Below are 26215 nucleotides of genomic sequence, written 5' to 3' on the forward strand. Positions count from 1 at the left end.
CTCTAGAAGGAGACAGAGTTAATCCCATATCCCCTTGCTTCTCTTCCCCCACTTCTTCCTGGGCTGAAGATTAAATGTCACAGGAATTTAGAAAAGGACATTAGAACAGGATCAAATAAAGAATCAAATGCTTTGTCTTATTTTAGGAATTTTCTAAAAACAAATTTTAAATTAAATGCAGAGACAGCACCTGGGTTTGAGAGCTTATGTGCATTTTTCAGATATACCAACATCATTTTCAGGAAATGAAGTTCAAAAATCCTGATCACACAACCAAGGTCTCAGGCCCCCCTTGGGAACGCATCAATCTGGAGTGATTCCATTTCAGCCTCTCCTGGGGAAATGTTCTATGTTCAGTCTCTGATTTTAAAAAAGAACAAAACAGACTGGCCTGTAGAGGCTCAGAGATCAGGCACAGACCCACCTAAACTTTTCAGTGGATTTCATCTCCTCATTTTAACCCAAAACTTATTTTTCTTCTCTTGACTTTTCCTCTAAGATCCAGGATTCACATGAACCAAGGTTTGAACTCATCCTTTAAACACCCATTTACATGTCTTTCCAATATTACCATTTCCTGGAGAATGGTATTTTTATCTTCTAAACAAAATGTGTCATTTTCATGGTCTGACACCATATTGGTCGCGACAGACTAAGCACCACACTCCAAGTCCTCTAAGTTTGTTCCAGAACAGAACCCAATCCTTCTTAAAGTCACTTTCTTTGCTGCTTTCTATTCCAGCAGCTCTTATTTTGTTGTTGTTGTTGTTCTTGAAAAAAATTCAAGAACTTCTGCTGAGTGATCAGACTTAGTGAATGTTAAGTTGAAAAATCTGTTTTGGGGGGCTGTGAATGCAGAAAGAGATCTAATAACAGGAATTTTCCATCTGAAAAACAAGTGAGTTTTCCTCAGAGCAGCCTGAGGAAGGAAAATATGACCATCTGAGTTGGCATATTAGAGTATCCATATAGGAATACTGAGTTTTAAAGGAGAGAGAAAAATAAACAACGAAAATAAAAATAAAGTGAGAATAAAACCCAAGAAGGTGTGGCCAGGTCAAGTGTTTACAGTTTCAGGACTGATGGCATTCAAGGCACCGTTACTCTACATGCATTATTAGTTACTGGTATTGAAACACAAAAATGAGAACTTCCCCCGTGGTCCAGTGCTTAACGACTGCACGCCCAGAGCACAGGGCCTGGGTTCGATCCCTAGTCAGAGAACTGTATCCCACATGCTGCAACTAAGCCGAGTGGTGCAACCAAGACTGAAGATCCCACACGCCACATCTAAGACTTGGTGCAGTCAAACAAATAAATAAAAATCAAAGCAAAAATCATGGATGATGGAACCATAACAACATGCAAGATGTACCTGAAAACTCAAAGTCCAGGTCACTAACTTGATATCTAAACACATACCTCTGGATCAGAAGTGCTAGTGTGACTATCACGTGAATAATGCCACTTGTGCCTTTTAGGCTTTCCTGGTGGCTCAGACAGTAAATAATCCGACTGTAATTCAGGAGACCTGGTTTCAAGCCCTGGGTTGGGAAGATCACTGGAGAAGGGAATGGCAACCCACACCAGTATTCTTGCCTGGAGAATCCCATGGACAGAGGAGCCTGGCAGGCTACAGTCCATGGGGGTAGCAAAGTTGGACACAACTAAGCGACTAACATTTCACTTTCTTTAGTGCCCTTACTCTATTTTATTCTTTATTTGTTCCTTGTTGACCTATTTTAACATGGAATCTGGTTGGCATAAAACTGATTTAATGTTTTAAACTAAGGAGATTTAGAAATATAACTGAACATTCTCAGCAAACCTAAGGTGTACCTTAAAGGAGAATGCATCCTAAAATTGACATCAGATGTTTAAGAAGGTGACTATAAACCCTGGGGATTAATCAGCTATCTGCCTATTTAAACCAAGCATTCATTAAGACCCTTCCCAACCCACCCATACTGAGTGAAGTAAGTCAGAGAAGGAGAAATACGATATCCTGTATGTGAGGAATCTGAAAAGAAATGGCACAAATGAATTTATTTACAAAACAGAAACAGATTCATGAACTTAGTGAAGAAACCTGTGGTTGCCAGTAGGGAAGAATGGGAGGAAGAGATGGAAAGTTTGGGATGGACATGTACACACTGCTATATTTAAAATGGATAACCAACAAGGACCTACTGTATAGCACAGGAAACTCTGCTCAATGTTATGTGTCAGCCTGGATGAGAGGGGAGTTTGGGGGAGAATGGATACATGTATATGTATGGCTGAGTCCTTTAGGTGTCCATCTGAAACTATCACAACATTGTTAATCGGCTACATTTCCATATAGAATAAAGAGTTAAAAAAAAAACAAAAACTTTGATTTTAAGGTTAATAATTCATAGGAATCCAGAAGATGAGTAACTGATCACTCACAGTCTTCATCAAATTCATTACAACCTTTTTTTAATGGCAGCACTGCAGCACACATGGGATCTTAGATCCCCGACCGGGAATCGAACCCATGCCCCCTGCAGTGGAAGTGGCCTTATCATTGGACCACCAGAGAAGTCGCTCACTGTAACTTCTGTTTTCACTGTCTCAGGGTGGAAGTGACAAAACACAATCACAGATTTCGAATTTTTCAGAGGACAGCATTAAAGACAGAAGATGGGTGAGAAAGATGCTCCATCTCTGGAGTCTGAACTCCAGAACTGACAAAGATGAACGACCATACAAATGAGAACAGACATCTGATCATAAAACCCAGAGTCGCTGCTGAATTCTCCATCTTATCCTTAAGCCATTATCCAACAGTCAGCTCCCGCAGCCACAACCACAGCTCCCCTAAGCCCATCTATTCTGAATACATTTACACCTTCTAATTGCACACATTAAGAATGGACTGCAGCCGAGCAGGTCTCCAGAGGGAATGTTGTCTAAGGAGTATTTAAAATCTCCTGGCTGTTCCGTTAATTACTCAACAGTAAGACCGATGAAACAAGCAAACATTAGGCTACAGAACTGGATGACAAATCACCCTCTTTTTGGAAATTATGAATCTTAGTTACTCCGCAATGGTGACCTGTGATATACAGATGATGGAATAACCTTACAGCAGGCGATTTAAAACAGGCCCCCAGGTTCTGAATAATGGCTTCACTTCCTGACATGATAAAGCAATCGGACCGCATGGGTTCATTTGTAATGCTGACAACAGCTCTGCCACTGTAGCCGAGATTGATGTAAAACACTTGGAAAATTATGTCTCATCAAATGCTTGAAAATTTCTTCTTTTCAAGGGAATGGAATTCAAGGGAATGGAATGGAGTACGTGGTGGAGGTTCTGTTTGAAGTTTTTGGAGTAATAACAGGCCGGGGTGTCTTCCTGTTTGCTGCGAGTAGGGCACTGATTTTGCATTTTCACGCTCTTCTCTGACATTTATAGCAGGACGTGCAACTTCAGCTCCCTCTAAAGATACCCTTGCATTGTTGTCTTTAAGGAGAACATTTCAGGTTAAAAGAGATGAATCTTTATTTAGGCTTCAAATTGCATTTCCTGAGATAATTCTATTTTTTCTTTTTTAATTTTGTGGCTGCCTCGGGTCTTGGTTGCAATGCACCGGCTTCTCTAGTTGTGGCCCATGGGCTTAGTGGGCTTGGTTGCCCTGCGGAATGTGGGATCTTAGTTGCCTGACCAGGGATTGAACCCATGTCCCCTGCATTGGAGGGTGGATTCTTAACCATTAGACCACCAGGGAAGTCCTTGCTGAGATTATTATAGCTATTCTAGCACCTTCACCAGAATTATTGGGCTGATCAGCCTGTAAGGCAGTTATAATCCCAAGCAGCTTACGCTTATGGGCTTCATCTGTGGACAACTTAACTTTCTACACTTAAAGATCCTGTACAATAAAATTTTGCTTAAATACCATGATTATGCTTCGATCATACCAAGCACAAAAAACACAATGGCACCATACATACGGAAAATGGAACTCTCAGAGCTTCACTGATGGACACGCACCCTGATGGCATCTCTCCAAGGGACCATCACACAAAATGTATGAAAGCTCAAATGCATAATCTAATCCAGCAATTCTTTCTCTAGGAATTGCTCCTAAGAAAACATTTGGGCAGACATATGAAGATTAAAATCCTAGCACTTTCATCCCTGCATATCAAAAAGGTTTTTAAAAATCTAAATGCCCTGGACTTCCCTAGTGGTACAGTAGTTAAGAATCTGCCTGCCAACGCAGAGGACATGGGTTCTATCTCTGGTCTGAGAAGATTCCACATGCTATGGAACAGCTAAAGCCCATGCACCACAACTGCTGAGCCCACACTCTAGAGCCTAAGCGCTGACACGACTGAAGCCCGTGTGCCTAGAGCCTGTGTTCCGCAACAAGAGAAACCACCGCAATGAGAGGCTCGTGCACCACAAAGAAGAGTAGCCCCTAGAGTAGCAACTAGAGAAAGCCTTCGTGCAGCAACAAAGACCCAGGGCAAACAAAAATAAAAATAATAAATAAAATTATTTAATAAATAATAAAAATCTAAATGTCCAACAAAAAGGATTGTTTGGATACATTTATAGTATTTTAAATACAAAAAAGGAATTAAGAACATGATGTAATTAGAATAAATAAATAATAAGATTTCAAGATATAATGCCAATGTACAGAAACCAAATGTACCTCTATATACTAGCAACAACTAAAATTCAAAACTGAAATAAAAAAAAATTCTTCATAATACATCAAAAATAATAAAATCCTTACAAATAGTTTTAAAAGACATGAAAGAAACTATTATGTTTCTTTACAAACCACTGTGAAAATAAATAAGACCCAAGCAAATGGAAAGATATATCATGTTCGGAGATTTTAAGACAAATTCTCCAAGCCAGGCTTCAGCAATACATGAACCATGAACTTCCAGATGTTCAAGCTGGTTTTAGAAAAGGCAGAGGAACCAGAGATCAAATTGCCAACATTCGCTGGATCATCGAAAAAGCAAGAGAGTTCCAGAAAAACATCTATTTCTGCTTTATTGACTATGCCAAAGCCTTTGACTGTGTGGATCACAACAAACTGGGAAATTCTGAGAGAGATGGGAATATCAGACTTCCTGACCTGCCTCTTGAGAAACCTGTATGGAAGTCAGGAAGCAGCAGTTAGAACTGGATATGGAACAACAGACTGGTTCCAAATAGGAAAAGGAGTACGTCAAGGCTGTATATTGTCACCCTGCTTATTTAACTTATATGCAGAGTACATCATGAGAAACGCTGGGCTGGAGGAAGCACAAGCTGGAATCAAGATTGCCGGGAGAAATATCAATCACCTCAGATATGCAGATGACATTACCCTTATGGCAGAAAGTGAAAAAGAACTAAAGAGCCTCTTGAAAGTGAAAGAGGAGAGTGAAAAAGTTGGCTAAAAGCTCAACATTCAGATAACTAAGATCATGGCATCCAGTCCCATCACTTCATGGCAGATAGATGGGGAAACAGTGGAAACAGTGGCTGACTTTGTTTTTCTGGGCTCCAAAATCACTGCAGATGGTGATTGCAGCCATGAAATTAAAAGACGTTTACTCTTGGAAGGAAAGTTATGACCAACCTAGACAGCATATTAAAAAGCAGAGACATTACTTTGCCAACAAAGGTCCGTCTAGTCAAGGCTATGGTTCTTCTAGTGGTCATGTATGGATGTGAGAGTTGGACTATAAAGAAAGCTGAGCATTGAAGAATTTATGCTTTTGAACTGTGGTGTTGGAGAAGACTCTTGAGAGTCCCTTGGACTGCAAGGAGATCCAACCAGCCTGTCCTAAAGGAGATCAGTCCTAGGTGTTCATTGGAAGGACTGATGTTGTGGTTGAAACTCCAATACTTTGGCCACCTGATGCGAAGAGCTGACTCATTTGAAAAGACCCTGATGCTGGGAAAGATTGAAGGCAGGAGGAGACGGGGGATGACAGAATGAGATGGCTGGATGGCATCACCTACTCAATGGATATGGGTTTGGGTGGACTCTGGGGGGTTGGTGATGGCCAGGGAGGCCTGGTGTGCTGCGGTTCATGGAGTCGCAAAGAGTTGAACACGACTGAGTGACTGAACTGAATTGCTAAGATATCAAATCTTTCTAAAATGATCTATAGATTCAGTGCAACAAGATTTTATAGAAACTGACAAGATGATTCTAAAATTTTTATATGGGTATGCAAAAAACCTAGAAGAGCTAAAACAATTCTGAAACAAAGTCATCGCCTAACACTGCCTGATTTCTAGACGTACCATAAATCTACAGCAACAAGGCAGCATGATACTGATGTCAGAGTGGGTATATACAGATACACTGGAGAAGAGAATGGCAACCCACTCCAGTATTTTGCCTGGAGTATTCCAATGACAGAGGAGCCTGGTGGGCTATAGTCCATGGGCTCACAAAGAGTTGGACACAACTGAGCGACTAACAACAACATACAGGTACATAAAAGGAACATATACAGTGAACTGATTCTCAGCAAAGGGACTAAAGCAATTCGTTGAAAAGTATTTTCAGTGATATTGGAATTTACAGGAAAAAAATGAATTTCAATCCCTGTCCCCTACCGTAACACAGAAATTAATTTCAGAAGGATTACAATCCTAATGGAAAAGCTAAGACTTCTGGAGAAGAAAATAAGGAAAATATTTTTTTGACCTTAGGGTAAGCAGATTTCTTAGATAGGACTCCAAGAGACTAACCATTAAAGAAAAAATTGATAAGCTAGACTTATCAATTAACTTAATCAATTAACTTAAATTAATTTAAATTTTAAACTTAAAATTTAAAACCTCTGCTCTTCGAAAGACATGGTTAAGAACACAAAAAGGTAAACCAGAGAATGAAAGAAAATATTCACAGTCTGTGTATCACAATCTTTTCTGACAGAAAGCTTGTGCCCATGTGCTTCCTCTGTGGTCCAATGGTTAAGAAATCACCTGTCAGTGCAGGGGACATGGGTTCAACCCCTAGTCCAGGAAGATTCTACAAGCTGCGGAGCAACTAAGCCCGTGTGCCACAACTACTGAGCCTACACACCTACAGCCTGTGCTCCACAGCAAGAGAAGCCACCACAGTGAGAAGCCTGCTCACTGCAACTAGAGTAGCCCCCACTTCCTGTAACTAGAGAAAGCCCCCTTACAGCAACCAAGACTCAGCACAACCAAAAAAAAGACAAATCTGTCAACATTAAAAAAAGAGAGAGAGAGAGAGCTTTTATCCAGAACAACAACAACAAATAAATTTAAAAACTCTCTGCAGATTGAGAATTAAAAGACAACACGCTAAAAAATTTGGGCAAAAGTCTTGGCTAGACATCTCACCAAAGAAGACACATGAATGGCCAACACCATAGTCAGATACCAATTCATTATCACCTAGGATAACTACAATTGAATAGTCTGAAATCACCAATTGTTGGCAAGGATGTGCCATAAGTAGATCTCTCATCAGTGTCTGTGGAAGTGTAAAATAGTTTTGAAAGTGTAAAGTATAAAACACTTTCAAAAAGTGTTTGACTGTTCTTTTATAAAGTTAAGCATGTATCCACCCTATACTCAAGCTATTGAACTTACAGGCTTTATCCAAGAGAAATCCCAACAAATGTCACCAGATTTCTTGTACAAACATGTGGAGAGTAGTTTTATTTATAACAGTTAAAAATGGAAAACAACCCAAAGTGGAAGAAAGTGAAAGTCACTCAGTCATGTCCGACTCTTTGCGACCCCATGGACTAGAATTTTTTTTTTAATTTTATTACTTTTTAATTTAAAATCATGTGAGAATGGAAATATTATTGTGACAATCTTCGGATAATACAATGTAACACCGTCTTCACTCTGGCCAAAATTCACATCATTCCCATATGCAGACTACACTGTGCCCTCCCGAAGACCTGCAAAGTCTCAATCCACTATGGCATCAGGACAATCTTGAACTTCAATATCTAAATCAGGTCCAAGGGTAGATTAAACTCCCAAGAAGTGGTTCCTCAAGTACAGCACCTCTCGACCTGAAGATACTTTGTACACAAGATTAGGACATCAGGAAACTTGAGTTTTACTTGAGGCTCAATTAACAATATGAAGTTTGGGGAACTGTTTTCTTTGAATCAGATTCCAAATGGAGCCCTCAGAGGGGGTCCATTTCTTCCTGACGCAGGTCAGTTTTTTCCCAACACTCTTGGACTAGAATTTAATTTAGTATTTAATTTAATTTAATTCTCCAGGCCAGAATACTGGAGTGAGTAGACTTTCCCTTCTCCAAGGGATCTTCCCAACCCAGGGATCAAACCCAGGTCTCTCACATTGCAGGTGGATTCTTTATAGCTGAGCCACAAGGGAAGCCCAAGAATACTGGAGTGGGTAGCCTATCCCTTCTCCAGGGGATCTTTCTGACACAGGAATCAAACCAGGGTCCTCTGCATTGCAGGTGGATTCTTTACCAACTGAGCTATCAGGGAAGCCCACCCAAAAGTCCATCAATAGGAGAATGAAGAAACAAATTGTGACACATCCATACAAGGAACAGTGGAATAAGACTCAACAATAAAAAAAGGAAGAACTACAGATACATCAACCTATAAGATGGATGAGTTAAATGAACACAGGAAGTCAGCATCCTTAATAAGAACAGCTGTCACATGATACTAAACATCTGAGGGGTTGTCCCAAGAGCACCATCGGAAAGGCTGGTGTTACTCTTCCTCTTGCATTCCACCTGCATCCCCAGGTTCAAGGGGATGAGACCACTGATGGGGAGAAACAAAGCTTGTTCTAATTGTGGCTTGCCCCTTCCCACTGTGTCACCCAGTTTCTTTGACCTGACAGCTCCTTCTTCAAAACCACATGAACCTAGCAAGAAACTGATGCATTGACAAGATGCATGTGTCAAAGTCCTACTGGAAGATCTCATCTCTTACCTGAACGCTGAAGAAAAGTATTCCAGTTAAAGGCGGTATTCGGCACTGTTGCAATTCCTGGGTCAAAGGAAAGAGATCAGAGGAAAGTTCACGTTGTTGAAACATAGCCAGTTATTTTGTGTTGACATTTTAAAAACTGTCACACTCGCCTCTCATACAAAATTAAAGTTCTGAGGGCTTCATTGAATTTCCACTAATCTCTCCAAGCCCCTGAGGTTTAAAAATGAGCCTATGAGGGACTTCCCTGGTGCTCCAGTGGTTAGGACTCCATGCTTCCACTGCAGGGGGCACAGGTTTGATCCCTGGTAGGGGAACTAAGATCCTGCATGCCGCGTGGTGTGGCAAAAAAAAAAAAATTAAATTAAATTAAATTAAAATGAGCCCACAGCTCCCAAGGAGAAAAGATACACCGCTTTCAACCCCACCACCCATTCCTGGGTCAAACTGTCTCTAGATCACAGAAAGCTTGAGTTCCTAAAAAAAATTCACTTAGGTAACAAGTATCCAAACCACTACCAGCTAAACTCTAATAGAAATTATCAGGGCTTCCCTGGTGGTTCAGTGGTGAACAATCTGTCTGCCAATGCAGGAGACATGGGTTTGATCCCTGGTCCAGTAAGATCCCACGCACAGTGGAGCAAGTAAGCCCGTGTGCCACAACTGTTGAGCCTGTGCTCTAGAGCCTGGGAGCTGCAACTGCTGAAGCCCTCTGCCCAAGAGCCTGTGCTCCGCAACAAGAGAAGCTACCACAGTGTGAACCCCCATGCAATGCAACTAGAGAGTAGTCCCCACTTGCTACTACTAGAGAAAAGACCTCACAGCAAAGAAGACCCAGCACAGCCAAAAATAAATAAATAAAATTATATTTTAAAAAATTACACAGAAATTATATCTGTATTTAAAATTCCTCATCTCATCCCTCTAAATCATACATGACTGCCTGCTAGCTGTGTGACTTCTTCAGGCAGATTTTCGTTTAAAATGCTCTGAAAAAATGAACACTAAAATGTTTGAAAATCCGGAGGCAACATTTATCTTGAGAGTACAAAAGACTTAAAAATTTATGGAGTATAAATTATGTCATTGAATCATCTCTCCAAGACACCACTAAGTTGGCCTTTCACACTGACTAAACAAACAGTAGCTAGTTAAGGGGTGCCCACCCCATGCTGGCTCTGGCACAGAATCTGGGTGGGTATGTTCCACGCCCTCCTGGAAACCCTTAAGCCCTGTTAAGCAGGTTGATTCCTCCAGTTTATCTGGCTGGAAACCGAGGCTCACTGAGGTTAATCGGATCCAAAATGACTCAGCGTGTAGGTGTTAGAGGCTGCGTCCAAACACACGTGGTACATCAAAGCCCGTGTGTTTCCTGCTGCACCACTGTTTTCTGTGGCTATAAACCAGGGGCCATGGAGGAGGAACGGGAGCTTCAACTCCAGGCCTGCCCTGACACGGACACACTCCTTTTATACACACTGAGTCAGCGCATCATTTTAAAATGAGGGCTCCGAGAAAAAGTGTATTTGATGAGTGATTCTGCTTCTGAAATTATCCCTGACACCGCTACTGCATTTATACCGCGACAATGAAATGTGTAACTCTGGAAGAAGATGAAGGACAGGGAAGCCTGGCATGCTGCAGTCCATGGGGTCACAAAGAGTCGGCCAGGATTTAGCGGATGAACGACAACAACAATAACAACAATGTGATGTGTATAATGTGGAATTGAACTTGTGACCCTGAGCTCAGCATTGGTTTTAATCTCAGCTTGGACTAAGCTGTGTTCTTTCTGGAACTGTCGATTCCCTATTGTGTGGGTCAATGTTTTACCAGTCGTGTTTAGGAGATCCTGAGGGTCTCAGGAAAGGATGTCAGAAATCACAACCAGGGCAGGACCCTGGGGAGGGCAGGAAGAGTTGGAAAGGAGGCAGAGGGTTCCGGGGCCCCCATCTCAACTCAACATAAATGGAGAAGCTCATCCTTTTCATTTTGTAAACATATCACTGATAGAGTGTCTGTACTCTGTTAAGTGATCTGCAATCTGCATTTTAAATTATTCTTTTATAAGGTTCTCCTTTTTTATCTTAATGATAAAGAAAATAAAAATGTACCCATTTTACTATTTTCAAGTAAATCCCAGACATCATATTATTCCATTTCAGTACATGACTCTAAAAGATAAAAGACTTTTTTTTTCCCCAAATATATATATTTTAAATTTCTTACCTTGACTCTGGACATAGATCTTATCCTTAGCACGTGGCTTTTGAAAAGGGGAGAAAGAGGAAAAAAAAAGTAAATTTGATAATCCATTCTCATTGTTTCTTAGAAATAAAATGAAGGTCATAAAAATATCCTCTTGGCAAACATCGAAAATAATCATCTACACAGCTGCTCACAGACTAGTAACTTTATAAGAGCAAAGAATTACCTCTATTTTTAATGGGGGTTAGCCCATTAAAAAATGCAGCATTTCTAAGATAAGAAGCGCAAAGATGTCCCTTAAATCAAGCATTATGCATCATTACAAATATCTTGTAATATAGTTGCTATGTTAGTCGAAGAGTTATGAAGCTCAGACAGAAAACATGCCAGGGACAAAGCCCATCAAGTGCACATCAGGAGCTGAGGCTGAAGGTCGAAGTTTTGAGGGGAAATGTGGTTTGAGGATACAAGTCCTTGAATAAGAGAGAGTACATTCCCCACCTCTAGAGAAGAAAGGAGGAAGGGGCAGAGGAGAAGCAGGAGGAGGAAGTGAGAAGGAGATGAAGACAAAGATGGAGGAGAAGATGGAGATGGAGGAAGGGAACCAAATACGTTGAGAAACAGGAGGACAGGCATCAGGGGGGCAGATTCTTCCAGGAGCTGAATGGACTGGTCTCAAGGACCCTGTAAAGCACCTCCCCAAAAGCCTCTTTGACATCAAGGGACAAGGCGATACTTGCATGATCACCTAGATATGGGTCCCCAGAGATAAACTCACTACTCCTGGTGATGTTTTCTGGTGGAACTTCACAAAACTGCTAGAAAGAAAAAGAATCCATTTCTCGAGCTCATATTGAAACAGTGACATAAATATTTTTAAAATCAGAGTTAGACCTCCAAGACGGAAGCTGCAGGAGCCGAGTGAGACATCTGCTTGTAAAGGGCGGCAGGGTCAAGTAGGTTCCGATGGGTGTTTCTCGTAAGTAGCCAAAGATATGGTCACCGGGTTGAAAAAGTCTTAAAAGGTGCACTTTTGGGCCAGGAGGCCTAAATATTAGCTCCATGCATGAAGTGACTAAACTAGGTAAAGAGTGGCCACCCCAGAAGTCTCCCCCACGCTGAGCTCTGAATGTGTGTGTGTGGTGGGGGGTGCTCCGAGAGGTCCTTAAGGTGACCTGGAGCCCACGTTCTGCATGTGATCTGCTGGTCCACTTGACCTTCATCCTCAAATCAGTTTTATGTTTTAGGAAACAAATTCAAGGTGAGGCAGTCCCAAGAAGGGAGAGATAATTGATGAGGAGAAGTAGAGGTTACCCTGCCCTCTCCCTACTGGACAGGAAGTTTCTGGGAGAGGTACCTTGCAGCCATGCTAGGACAACAGCTGATCGGAAGTTGGTACAGGGAGACCAGTCTCGTTTCGCTTTTCACCTTAGCATGATATGTTACATTTAACCATCAGAGGCATCTGAGACCTCTAAAAGTCTTGTGTATCCTCCTCAATTCACCATAGAGCAGAGAGGCATCCTTAAAACAAAAAAAAACCCTTAAAATAGCAAGCCTCCAAAACACACACACACACACACAAGTTTCAAAAACCTCTACTAGTTAAAAAAGATGTTAACTTAAATGGGGAAAAAATGGATAATAGTAACTATTTGATGTCAGAATTTAGCTCAGAGCCCTAAAACATTCCTTTTTAATTATAATTTCATTAGAAAACTGAAGAAAATTGCATTGGAATGCGGTACAGGCTTAAGAGCATCTCTTCTTTAACCAGCCCTAAAGGCTACAACATTGGGTTAGAAAATGTCTATAAGAAGGATATTGAAGCATGGTAAAAAAAAATACACCCAGATGGCATTTTAACTTTAAAGGTAATACAATGTGTTTGACAAAAACACATTCAATATAATTCTATATAAATTCGATTCATGAAAGTCCGGCAACATGGAGTTCGTTAGAACTGTGCTGTGCAATTAGAAATACAGAAAACCTCTTTGGGGACTTCCTTGGTGTTCCAGTGATTAGAGTCCACCTTCCTATGCAGGGGACGTGGGTTCGATTCCTGCTGAGGGATCACGGAACTAAGATCCCACATGCCGTGGGGCAACTAAGCCTGCACACCACAGGTAAGACCCAACACAGCCAGATAAATAAATAAACATTTATTCTTAAAAAGATATGCAGGATTTTTAAAAATAAATAAATATACCCCAAAAGCTCCTCTCAAGAAATCTCTTTTGGGCACAAATAAAGATTAATTAATTAAATGAGTATTTCAACTCAATAAACAGAATAAATTGACCCTATGTAGGAACATCTGGGTCTATCTGCTAATCTTTACCTATGTCTATGAGGATTATTTCCCCAGAATCTATTGAACCCCCTCAAGTCTGACATAAGCTTTTAAAACATGTCATAAATGATATCTGAAGATCTTACCCAGGCAAATCAAGAAAATAGAGGCATGGTATAAAAGAAATCTGCATCTGAGTTATTTTCAATCACTAAAAAGCTATCTGGCAAAAGCCAATTGGCTTATATTGATTTTGAAAATCATTCTCTGTATTAAAATATTCTAAATACAAATCAGTGTTCTTTGCTCAATATTTATTGTTTCACTTGCCTTGAAATAACATGAGTTGAAGTCCTTACATATATATCATTTCCTTTGCAAGATGAGCTCACTGATGCATAAAATGAAAAAGAAGACTGTGTATATGTGTGTGTGTGTAGGAAGGATGGAAAAGGAAGATTCTCCATTTTTTTTTCTCCATTTTTAATGTCTATGTGAAACCATTACTTAATTTGACCCACTACTATATATAAAAAGCCAAGGCCTTTTTGGATAAATACTTAAATGTATATGGGACTTTGTAACAAACTTAAATACTCATTTATGCCTTTATATAATGGAATACCGGGAGAAGGCAATGACACCCCACTCCAGTATTGTTGCCTGAAAAATCCCCTGGACGGAGGAGCCTGGTAGGCTGCAGTCCATGGGGTCGCACAGAGTCGGACACAATTGAAGCAACTTAGTAGTAGTAGTAGTATAATGGAATACCAGACAGACGGCAACAACAAAAAGATTTCCCACTCTTTGATTAATATGACCTGAAATTAAACTTTATGCTAAGTGGAAAGCACAATAAATATTATTTTTAAAAATCTGTGCATAGTTTCATCCTCTACAGGTGGCAAAAACCATTAATTTTTATTTTCAATTTCAATACAACTTCTAATGATGGATTTGAGTTCAAAGAAATCATGACTAATAAGTGTAAAACTCTCAAAATATATCACAAAACACAGAAATTGGACACTTTTCAGGTGACACAGGTCTCTTCTTTTCTCCTTTTTCTTTTTCCCCTCAAAAATTGTTTTTAAGCAAGAAAAGAAAATAATGTCCAGGGAATTCCTTGATGGTCCAGTGGTTAGGATTCAGCTTTTTCACTGATAGGGCCCTGGATTCAATCCCTGATTGGGGAACTAAGATCCTGTAAGCTGAGAGGCAAGCCTAAAAAATAAAAAAGAATTAAAAATAAAAAGGAGGCGCAGGCAGCCGTCCCCTACATCCGGGTACCGACTCCAGCCGCCCAGACTCTGGCACTATGGTCATGGCGGAGGGGACGGCTGTGCTGAGGCAGAACAGGCCAGGTACTAAGGCTCAGGATTTCTATAATTGGCCTGATGAATCCTTTGATGAAATGGACAGTACACTTGCTGTTCAGCAGTATATTCAACAGAACATAAGGGCAGATTGTTCCAATATTGACAAAATTCTTGAACCACCTGAAGGCCAAGATGAAGGTGTGTGGAAGTATGAACATTTAAGGCAATTCTGTCTTGAGCTAAATGGACTTGCTGTCAAACTTCAGAGTGAATGCCATTCAGATACATGCACTCAGATGACAGCAACTGAACAGTGGATTTTTCTTTGTGCAGCTCATAAAACACCGAAAGAGTGTCCTGCTATAGACTACACTAGACACACACTTGATGGTGCTGCATGTCTTCTGAATAGCAATAAATATTTTCCCAGCAGAGTTAGCATAAAGGAATCATCTGTAGCAAAACTAGGATCAGTATGCCGTAGGATTTACAGAATATTTTCACATGCTTATTTTCATCACCGGCAGATATTTGATGAATATGAAAATGAAACATTTTTGTGTCATCGGTTTACTAAATTTGTGATGAAATATAATTTGATGTCTAAGGATAACCTGATTGTACCAATTTTAGAAGAAGAAGTTCAGAATTCAGTTTCTGGGGAAAGTGAAGCATGAAGGGAATCATATAGAAAAAAACGTACTGATCACATAATTAACATTAATTATGTACTGTATATATATCATTTTAGACACATCAATCATGTATCCATATTATAGCTTCTTTGTTTAGTATAGGTTTTTGTATGCTGAGTGTTGCCTTTTAAAATGGGAAATACTTTTTAAGTTATTCATGAGCTGTATATTCACTTGTGTGGCACTCATGGTTTTTAAATAAGATTAGTATTATGTTTATAATGCCTGTTAAAAAAAGAATTTACAGTTTGGTAAAATTGCTGCTAAACAATCATTGGATCACAATCCTCATCAAATAAACGCATCTATAAAAAGATGAGTGAGCTTGAGGTTTCACACAAACCATTTATACTAAAGACATAGTAATGTTTTCCTTTGGTTTTATACCTGGGATTCTAGGAAATTCTGTAGCACATAGTTCTATCTTAATAAGTTTTCTAAAATGAGATAAAAGTTTTTAAATTCTGTTTATAGTTTTTGATATACATATAATTATGTGTATATCCAAGTATAAATGCAAATAAAGCATCAGTAATACTTAAGTAATCTTACTATGCTACACAAAGTATATTCTAGACCAGCATACTTAGAAAGGATTTACCTTTCTGCATCAGTGGATAGTTACATACAACATAGTGATAACAATAAAGAGTGTAAATGATGTTCCCAGTGGAAACCTGCCCTGTCCTTCCCTTCTCTCCATTTCCCTTACTCCCTCCTCAAACTACATACCTGAGAAGCTTTTCGCCAGACTGTGATTTAGTGGTGACCTATACCTATTTATATGTGTATTAATTGCTTACAGTCTATACCTCATATTAGCAATTACATTACACTACAGGAAAAAATGTATTGGCATAGGCTCTTGCTTATCTTTGCTTTGCAAAATTGTTCTCACTACTTGGAAAACAGTCCTTGAAATAGTTTGACTAATAATGTTAGTAATATTAATCTTCACATCTAACCATTTAGGCAGCACTTAAATAGAGTTGGAAAATACTATACTATTTATTTTACACCCCTTCTCCACAAAGTTTATGTTTGAATTATATGGACATGTAAAATTTTTTTGCAGTAATTCACAGGTTCTAAAGGTATTGTTGAATGCTCATACATTTTTTGGACTTGGTTATAATTCAGTGTCTTAAGAAGGATTCAACCATAGATTTTACAGTCGTACCTACTGAATGCAGTTTTCTAACAAAGCACTAGAGGTCTTATTGCTGAGCTGGTTGTAATGAGACACTTAGGTTAAAAAAAAATTGTACATGTAGTGAAGAAAATATTTAAATCCATCTTTTGAACAGAATTAACAAATGAACTTCTTTTTCATTTGAATGAGTTATTTTGAAATGAAGATTAAAATGTAGTATTCTTTTTTTTTCAAGTTAGAGGAAATAATTCATACCATACTATAAGTATGTATTGCAAAAACGTGGAAAACAGTAGCATCCTGAGAGTTTGTATATATATTTATGCTTTCTGATCCTGCCAGTATATTTGGCTTTGAACAGTGCTATCCCAGCAGCCAGTCATTATTTTGTCCCAATCCACACTCTCTTTAAGAAGTTTTATATTCACAGTGAAAGGAATATTGGCTTTGAAATTATGCATTTATATTAATGTAACTATGAACCAATGGGAATAGTCATTTTTATGCAAACTTGCTAAATATCGAGAAACTAAACCAAGTTAATAAATTATATATAACAATGTAGCTCTTCTCTCTGTATAAAAGTCTCAGTGGATTTCTGTTGCTTGACTATTAGTGGACATTTGAACTAAGGCAGTGGCTGGGATTTGGTGATCTGGCTAAGTATTCTGAAACACATTTTGAATAATATGACTTGGTGTTAATGGGGAAATAAAAATTTTTTTTCTTACTCATTCCATCTTCCCTGTACTATGTGTTTGGAATTGATCATAAAAAAAAAAAAAATACCCCAAAGAAAAAAAAAATAAATAAATAAATAAAAATAAAAAGGAGGGGACACGACCTTTTCACGGAATTCTTACAACTGAACCAAGCCAAGACTTTTCAAGAAAAGGAAAAAAATCCACGAATGATATGGGGGAGAAATCTGAAAACTAAATTGGGGTCTGATTTCAGGGGATCAAATCTGGAACAGGCAATAAAAATAAAACTAAAACAACCCTGGGCAAAAATCAAGGCATGAACGTGTAATAGGTAATGTAGTCCAGCGATTCAAGAAATAGGAATGCCAACAGGAAAATCCCCAGGAAGATTTTTTTAAAATACAGTTAAATCTATGGAGTAAATAACGTGGAATCGTTGGTGATCTGGGGCTTCCCAGGTGGCGCTAGTGGTAAAGAATCTGCCTGCAGGAGGGCATGGCAACCCACTCCAGTATTCTTGCCTGGAGAATCCCATGGACAGAGGAGCCTGGTAGATTGCAGTCCACAGGGTCGCAAAGAGTCGGACACATCTGAAGCGACTTAGCACATATGCATAGATGATTTTATTCATGCACATATTGCTGATTTTATTCAGGAGCTTCCCCTACCATTCTGTGCCTTAGTAATCTTTTGAATTAGAAGCAATACTTCAGATCATTCCAAAAGTTTGTGCCCCAGGTTATGGGAAATGTTAACTCAGAATCTATACTCTGAAATTGATGAGTTTTTCCATTCTTTGGAAAAACTTAAAAATTTTTCAATTCCCAAGGATCTCACATGGGGGAAAAATGCAAAGAACACTTGCAGTTCTATCAAGAAATCTCTGAGGGAAGCCAATCATAATAGAAGTTATTAGAAATGATTAGCTCCCTAGGATATGACCAGTCCCTGGAGCTTCCTTTGCAGCCTATTTGCAGGGAGGGCCAGCATTACAAACTAGGGTTTCCAGAGATGAAACAAAGGAAGCAAATGTTTCCTAAGTTTCCACTGTAGTAGAAGCTATAATAAAAGATGTGGTCTGTGCAGCTTCTGTCGATGTGATTTTTCAAAGATGATCAGATATAAAGCAGTAGGCCATGCAGGAAGAAGAAGAAATAAGCAATTCTCAGGACAACGAACTTCAACAATTAGGCAAGAGGCAGCCCATTCAGATTAGAACAGAACTCACACGGACATTGGCCTTTTGAGCTCACCTGTGCCATGAACCGGGCGTATGACAGCCAATGAGATCTGTCTGGCTTTCTGTATTTTAACTTCCAAAAGAACTTTGATGAGTATAGGTACACAATGAAAGGAAAATTACTCTTTAAGTATCGCCTAACTGCTTCCAGAAAGTTATTTTTCTTTCAGGAGTGCCAAGGCAGGGTAGATACACGAGGGCTCTGGAGTCAGGGACTCAGTTTCATAATTTAAAAAAAAAAAAAAACCCACTAAAAAGTAACAATGCCAGGAAACTTAGCTCAGCACTAAACTCAGCAAAGAGTACCCATGTGACATGTTGGTTGTTCTGAATCTGATAATTGCATCAAGCAATATTGACTCAAGCTCACGATTTTGTAAAAATAGTTAACAAATATTTGAATTTAGAAAAAGTCCTCTTAGCTGAGTACTTACTAGAAAAAAAGTACATGAACAGTGCAGTTAAACTTTACACAGGCCTGTGGTGTTTTGAACTCAATGGAGACAAATTAAACCACACTCGTTGGTTCTGCAGAGAGAAAAGGCTTCAGTTAAGACTATATCCATACCGAATTTGTTTTTAATTATTCTGGTGAAATAGTTACATTTTCTGGTAAAAGCCTGGTGAGTTTAGAGAAAGCATTCTGAACACGGACTAGAATTAGAAGTGCCCAAATCTGCATTCTGAAGGTCTGTTACTGTGGCAGTAACTGTACTTTGTTTTAAATTTGTACAATGCCTAGATCACAGTTAGACATGTATGGTGAATCAAATTCTTAAACACACCAAATCAAAGGTAAAATATCACAAAACAACAGAATAGTACTATCCCAAAACATAACCAATATTGAACTTGGGTGGTAAATACTAAGGCAGACCTAGTAAAAAGCCCCCTGGGACAGTGCTTCCTTACAAAGTAGGCAGGACGTCACATTAAGGCTGACATAAGTAACATTAAAAAAACAATGACCAGCCCAAACAAAGGCATTCCAATTAAAAGAGATAAAACTTTCTTTATCGAAATCCAATCCCACATGCCATGGGACAACTAAGCCTGTGTGCCACAACTAAGATCTGATGCAACCAAATTAAAAAAAAAAAAAAAAATTAAGAACGTGGCCTCGGCCAAGACAGGTCCTGCTCATGCCCTAGGCTTCTGGGAAATAATCTATGTGATTCCTAAGGGGCATGTATTGCCTAGGGTGGGGCCAGCCGCAGCTAACAGTCTGAGGTGGGGACTGGCAAGCCAGGAAGACCACCACGTGATGGAAGGTGGGGCCTTTGGATCAAGTGGTATCAGTCCACTTGGGAGACTGGATCCAACCATGTAGTCAGTCAATCAAGTCTATGCAATGAGCCCCAGAATAAACTTTGGACACCAAACTCGAGTGAGCTTCCTGGGCTAGCAAAACTCTGTGTATACCGTCTCAGATCAATAACTGGAAGTTAATTAATATCTCTGCAGATGGCACGATTTCTTTTTCTTGTGGCTGAGTAATAGTCCATGGTATATATGTGTCACATCTTCTTTACCCATTCCTCTGTTGATGGATATTTAGGTTGCTTCCGTGTCTTGGCTATTGCAAATAGTGCTGCAATAAGCATTGGGGTGCATGTATCTTTCAGAATTACAGTTTTCTCCAGGTATATGCCCACAAGTGGGATTGCTGGGTCATATGGTAGTTCTATTTTTAGTCTGTCATACAGAGTGAAGTCAGAAAGAGAAATATCGCATATTAATTCATATATGTGGAATCTAGAAAAATGGTACAGATGAACTCATTTGCAAAGCAAAAATAGAGACACAGATGTAGACAATAAACATATGGACACCAAGGCGGGGAAGGAAGGTGGGACGAATTGGAAGATTGGGACTGGTGTATATATACTAAAGTGAAGTGAAGTGAAGTGAAGTCGCTTAGTCGTGTCTGACTCTTTGCGACACCATGGACTGTAGCCTACCAGGCTGTCCGTGGGATTTTCCAGGCAATAGTACTGGAGTGGATTGCCATTTCCTTCTCCAGGGGATCTTCCCGACCCAGGGATCGAACCCGGGTCTCCCACATTGTAGACAGACGCTTTACCGTCTGAGCCACCAGGGAAGTCCCGTATATATACTACTATGTATAAAACAGGTAACCAATCAGAACCTACTACATAGTTCAGGGAACTCTACTCTGTCCTCTGTAGTGACCTAAATGGGAAGGAAATCCAAAAAAAGGGGATACATGTATATATACAGCTGATTCACTTTGTTGTACAGCAGAAACTGACACAAAATCGTAAAGCAACTATACACGAATAAAATCTGTTTTAAAATAACTGGAGGTTAAAATAACCACAGGTGGATAACCAGAGGGCACACAGTCTTGGCTCCACCAGAGTGAAGGCCATGGAGGATCAGCCCCTGTGTCTCTTCCTCTGGCTGATTTTAGTCTGTATCCTTTCCCAGCAATAAACCATAACTGTGAGTATAATAACACTCAGTGAGTTCTGAATCTTGCAAGAAAATTCTCAAACTTGAGGCTGGTTCTGGGGACCCCCTGAACTTGCAGTTGATGTCAAAAGTGAGGGCAGTCTTTGCAGGTTGGCTTATCTTTCACAGGTTGGCTAACTCCAGGAGGTGGATTAAGTCAAACAGATCATTAAAACTGATTTTTCTTGTTTCCACTTACTTTTTAAAATGTGGCTACCAGAAAATTTTAAATTAGATCCATGGCTCACCTTTGTAGGTTGCACTGAACTTCTAGTACTGGTATCAAGAGAGTGCCTATGGGGACTTCCCTGGTGATGCAGTGGTTAAGTGGTGTGAGGACACTTCCAATGCAGGGGGCACGGGTTCAGTTCCTGACCAGGGAACTACGATCCCACATGCCACATGGCAGAGGCAAAAAAAAATTTTTTAATAAAATTAGATTTTTTTTAATAAAATTAAAATTTTTTAAGAGCATGCATGTGTTTTTATACAAATGAAGCTTGAGAAAATATAAGTTTTAGGCCAGCTTTTATGCTCAAAACTGTATTTATCTACACAGACTCTAATGAAATCACAAAAGCGGTAAGAAGCAAAGGCTGTAAATCTTTCTTTTTAATCTGGGATTATTGGAACTTGATTCTGATCTGATAATAATTAGAAAGGATTAGCTATATTTATACCTGAGTCAAGCCTGCTCACCAAAATAAAGAAGAAAGAATTAAAAACAAAAGCTGGCAGTTCAATAATGAAGAACAAACCTTAATTATTCAAAAACTGCATCACTGTTCAGAACACAGATCTATAAACAGTCTTTCCACAAAAATCCATCTCAAAGAATTCCAAAGATACGGCTGAACAGTTAACCTTTATATTATTTCTATATAGTTTTTATTTTTAAAAACTAACCAAATAAAGACATTGAGATAACTTTATCAAAAAATCATTCACCAAAAAAAAAAAAAATTCCAAAAAGCTGTATTAAAAAAATAAAAAACAGGTTCACCTTCAAATTTAATAACTAACTCCACCACTTTAAACTATAAAAATAAATTCATCCTTTCTGCTATGAGCTTTTATGATACTGCCTCTGATATCATCATCCAAAACCAAACAAGTTTTGCTGACTTCTCCCATTTTTCTTCAAATGCCTTGTTATTATATTCGGGAAAGTATCTTTCTGAAAACAAAGACTGCTAACCCAGGATTAGAGTGTGACTGACCTCCTGGGTGGCAGGCAAATGGCCAACTTAATCTTGAAATGTAAGATGATCCTTCCAGGAATTCCCTGGTTGTCCAGTGGGTAGGACTCTGCTCTCATTGCACTGCAGTGGCTCAGGGCTCACCGCAGTGGAAGTGGAACTAAGATCCAGCAAGCCCCTCGGCCCAGTCAAAAAAAAAAGAATTGACTCTTCATATAGGATACTGCTAGCTATTATCACCAGGACTGCAAAGTCGGCCCCAAATGTAATTGAACTATGCATTTAACACCGCTTTCTCATCATCACGTCTAAAAGTTAATCCCATCTAAGAATAATCATTTCCACACTTCAAGTATCACCTTGACACTGGTGACTCCTACATCTGTTATCTCCAGCTGCACTCCTTTCTGACCACAGCTGGATAGTTACCCCTCAGGTTCCATCTTTGTCTCTAATTCAATGTGTCTCCAACTCAAAGGCTCCATACTCCTCCCTTTCCTCATCTAAACTCCTTGACTCAAGTTCTTCCAACTTATTCATAAAATGTTAACATCCCTGAGCCCTTTTTAATTCTTCCTTACACACTATGATCTTCCTGCCCACAAATGGATCCATAACATGGAGCTTATGTTAAAAAAAAAAAAAAAAGCTTTTACCCAAGGAATATTTGCAGGTAAATGGCATATATGCACAGATAAAATGGAATGGGCACTCTGCTGTGCACCTGAACCTATCACAGCATTGTTCATCATCAATACTCCAATACAAAATAAAAAGTTAAAAAAAAAATAATGAAACATAAAACGTTCATCAAATTGTAATGCTACTTAGGGGACTTTTATCAGGGCCACCCAAAGGGGTTTATAGCCTCAAAAATTGGAAGCTAACTACAGCAATTAGTTGTTCAGAATAAAAGCTGGGTTGGAAAGTTAAAACAATAAAATGGCATGGTGGTTGTGATTTTTTAAAAATAGTCCAGAAAAAAGAAGTGTGTGTGTGTGTGTGTGTGTAGGAGTTGTGAGTAGAGAATGAGAGCAGATTGAATAAGGATTGGAGAATGGTAAGTAGACAGTATGTATATAGATTTTTACCCAACTATTCTTGCTACTTTTGTGCATGCTTGGATATTTCTATATTAAAAACTTTTAAAGAAGGATCCATTCCTGACAAAGTCAACTGGACAAAAATGTATTAAATGGGAGGTGTTAGTTATGCTACCTCTGGGGATAACGGGGTGAACCATATCTGGTTCCTGACCTCAAAGAGCTCACAGCCACATGGAGAGAAAAGTAAAGGAAAGAAGTGTTATAATCGTGAGAGACAAATGCTAAATGTGGCAGATTATTAAAATGGACCACAGATTACCCCCTCCTTGAATCCAACCTTTTTCAAGGCTATCTTGAAAATCATCCTGTAATGAGATGGAGATAACGTCTCCATTCTTGACTTGCTCTGGCCAACAGGACAGGAGCAAACATCACACAGGCAGAAGCATGCAGCCAGCTCATGCACTGGTGCCTGCGCTCTCCTGCCACTGAACTTAATACAGGGCAATAGAGCACATAGAGAGAGACAGCAAGTGTCCCAGCCAGCCCAGCTGAGGGGCTCCAGCATGTGAGCTAAGCCACGTTGGAGCACCCAGCCTTGCTGAGCCAACCTCAGCAAGAAATGCCCAGACAACACAAAGAACACATGATAAATGTTTGTCTTAAAGCACTATGTTTGATGAGCTTTGTTATGCACCCCACTCCAGTACTCTTGCCTGGGAAATCCCATGGACGGAGGAGCCTGGTAGGCTGCAGTCCATGGGGTCGAGAAGAGTTGGACATGACTGAGCAACTTCACTTTCACTTTTCACTTTCATGCATTGGAGAAGGAAATGGCAACCCACTCCAGTGTTCTTGCCTGGAGAATCCCAGGGACGGGAGCCTGGTAGGCTGCTGTCTATGGGGTCACACAGAGTCAGACACGACTGAAGTGACTTAGCAGCAGCAGTTATGTAGCAAAAAATAACTGATACAGCAGTGAACAGATCTCTACCAATTTTGGAGACACATAGATTTTACAGACAAAGGTGACACTTAAATTGAGAAGTTAAGGGAGCCCAGCCTGGCACTCTGTGACGACCTACAGGGGTGGGAGGGTAGAGTGGAAGGGAGGCTCAAGAGGGAAGGGATATATGTATGTACACATATAGTTACGACTGGTAGGAACCAATGTTGTATGGCAGGAACCAATACAACATTGTGCTGGGAGCCAGCGTGAGGAACTCTGCCCGTGGCAAAGGTCATGAGGAAGGAGGCTCAGCATATGCAAAGGCGGGATGGAGCCTCAGGAGTCCCCCTGGAAATTCTCGAGCATCTACCCCCAAAACCAGAGTCTGCCTACTTTCTGCTTTGTGCTCTCACCTACACCTCTGACTTTACGGGGGGCTGTCCCCCAGTCCCTCTCTCTGAAAAAAGAGTTAACTTACAGCTCCAGTTAATAAAGTTCCTGGGTGTGATAGTGTTTCAACCTACAAACTCCTTTGGGAGTCCTCTAGCCTGCCTGAATAGGTTTTTCCCGCCACATGTGATTGTTCAGAGCCTCCCAACTGTGAGAGGCATGAGATGTTCTAAACTGTCTAAATACAGATTCCTTTGAGCAGTTAAAAGTTTGATTAGAAATTGTATTGGTGAAGGGTTTTTCACTTGTTGGGCCAATGTTTGCTGCTAAGTCTCCATATCCCTTACCTACTGTGTCCCTGGCAGTGTATTGATTGATATAACTGGTGTATAGAAATGTAAGTAGTAGCTTTAATGTTTGTAACCTTGGACCCTTGAGTTAATTCTTTTTCTTGTTATAGCCCACCACACCTTTGCCCTGTAGGAATGCAACTTTATCTAATGCTTTTGGAGGGTGGTGCCTGACTAATCACCTTTAGAGAAAAATGTTTTCTGAAGAAAGGGTCTTAAAATGTTAACAGGCCTCCGGGCCAGAAGATGATGCAAATCACCTAAACTTTTGCATATAATAAGTTTGCAGGAAGAAAGCCTGGCTTACTGCATGACTCTACCCCTTCCCCCATTATCCTCTATGCATAACTTAAGGAATAAAAACTACTTTGGAAAATAAAATGCGGGCCTTGTTCACCGAAGCTTGGTCTCCCCCTGTCGTTCTTTCTCTCACCTTCTGGCTGAATTATTCAGCCTCTTTTCTCTACTGAATTTCCTCACTGAGCTATCCTTATTTAGCCACTCTTTATATCCTTAATTAACGTTTAATTAAGCAATTGTTTCCTGATCCTCGCCGACTCGGTCCCCGCTTCGAATTCCCTGGATCCACCGGGACTGGACCCTAGCAACGTTGTAAAGCAATTATTCTCTGATTAAAAAATAAATTAAAAAAAATTGAGAAATTAGAGAAAGGGGGGGAAACTCATGGGGGAGAAATATGCTTCAACAAGGAAAACCCCTCTTTTATGTTTGGCTTAACAGAAGACAGCTGGAGTCTCATATTTGCTACTCTATTCAATCTGTTTCCATATGTTGTTTAGGCTGAGGTATAGAAAGAAAATTCTGCTTCTTGCTGATAGGTAGTTGAAATGGTGAGGAGTATTTTAATCTTAGCCCTTCCTGAGCCTTTTCAGATCATTATGGGTTTAATTCTTGGATATGACACCAAACACTTGCTCATTGGAAGAAAAGCTATGATCAACCTAGACAGCATATTAAAAAGCAGAGACATTACTTTGCAGACAAAGGTCTGTTTAGTCAAAGCTGTGGTTTTTCCAGTAGCCATGTATGGATGTGAGAGTTGGACTATAAAGAAAGCTGAATTGATGTTTTTAAACTGTGGTGCTGGAGAAGACTCTTGAGAGTCCCTTGGACTACAAGGAGATCCAACCAGTCAATCCTAAAGGAAATCAGTCCTGAATATTCATTGGAAGGACTGGTGCTGAAGCTGAAACTCCAATACTCTGGCCA

The 26215-nt window shown here is 39.8% G+C and overlaps 1 protein-coding gene and 1 pseudogene across 5 annotated transcripts in view; one reads left to right on the plus strand and one right to left on the minus strand.

Annotated features, from left to right (window-relative positions):
- The window catches only part of GLT1D1 (glycosyltransferase 1 domain containing 1), a 118945-nt gene that overhangs the window by 55048 nt on the left and 37682 nt on the right, over positions 1–26215 (minus strand). For 2 of the 4 annotated variants that reach the window (XM_086345967.1, XM_086345971.1), the window contains exons 5-7: positions 18590–18649; positions 11191–11227; positions 8965–9021 (exon numbers count right to left, since the gene is read on the minus strand). In XM_086345967.1, the coding sequence (XP_086202093.1) occupies positions 8965–9021; positions 11191–11227; positions 18590–18649 (154 nt within the window). The remainder of the gene's footprint in view (positions 1–8964; positions 9022–11190; positions 11228–18589; positions 18650–26215) is intronic. The other 2 variants (XM_086345968.1, XM_086345972.1) reach the window with 1 other exon arrangement.
- LOC147355304 (MOB-like protein phocein pseudogene) lies at positions 14726–17370 on the plus strand (annotated as a pseudogene). Its single transcript, XR_015143975.1, has one exon. The product of XR_015143975.1 is annotated as an MOB-like protein phocein pseudogene (transcript).

This window comes from Bos grunniens, chromosome 17 (assembly GCF_055505025.1).
Source record: "Bos grunniens cultivar Pamir isolate PY7600 chromosome 17, Bosgru_T2T1.0, whole genome shotgun sequence".
Taxonomy (NCBI): domain Eukaryota; kingdom Metazoa; phylum Chordata; class Mammalia; order Artiodactyla; family Bovidae; genus Bos; species Bos grunniens.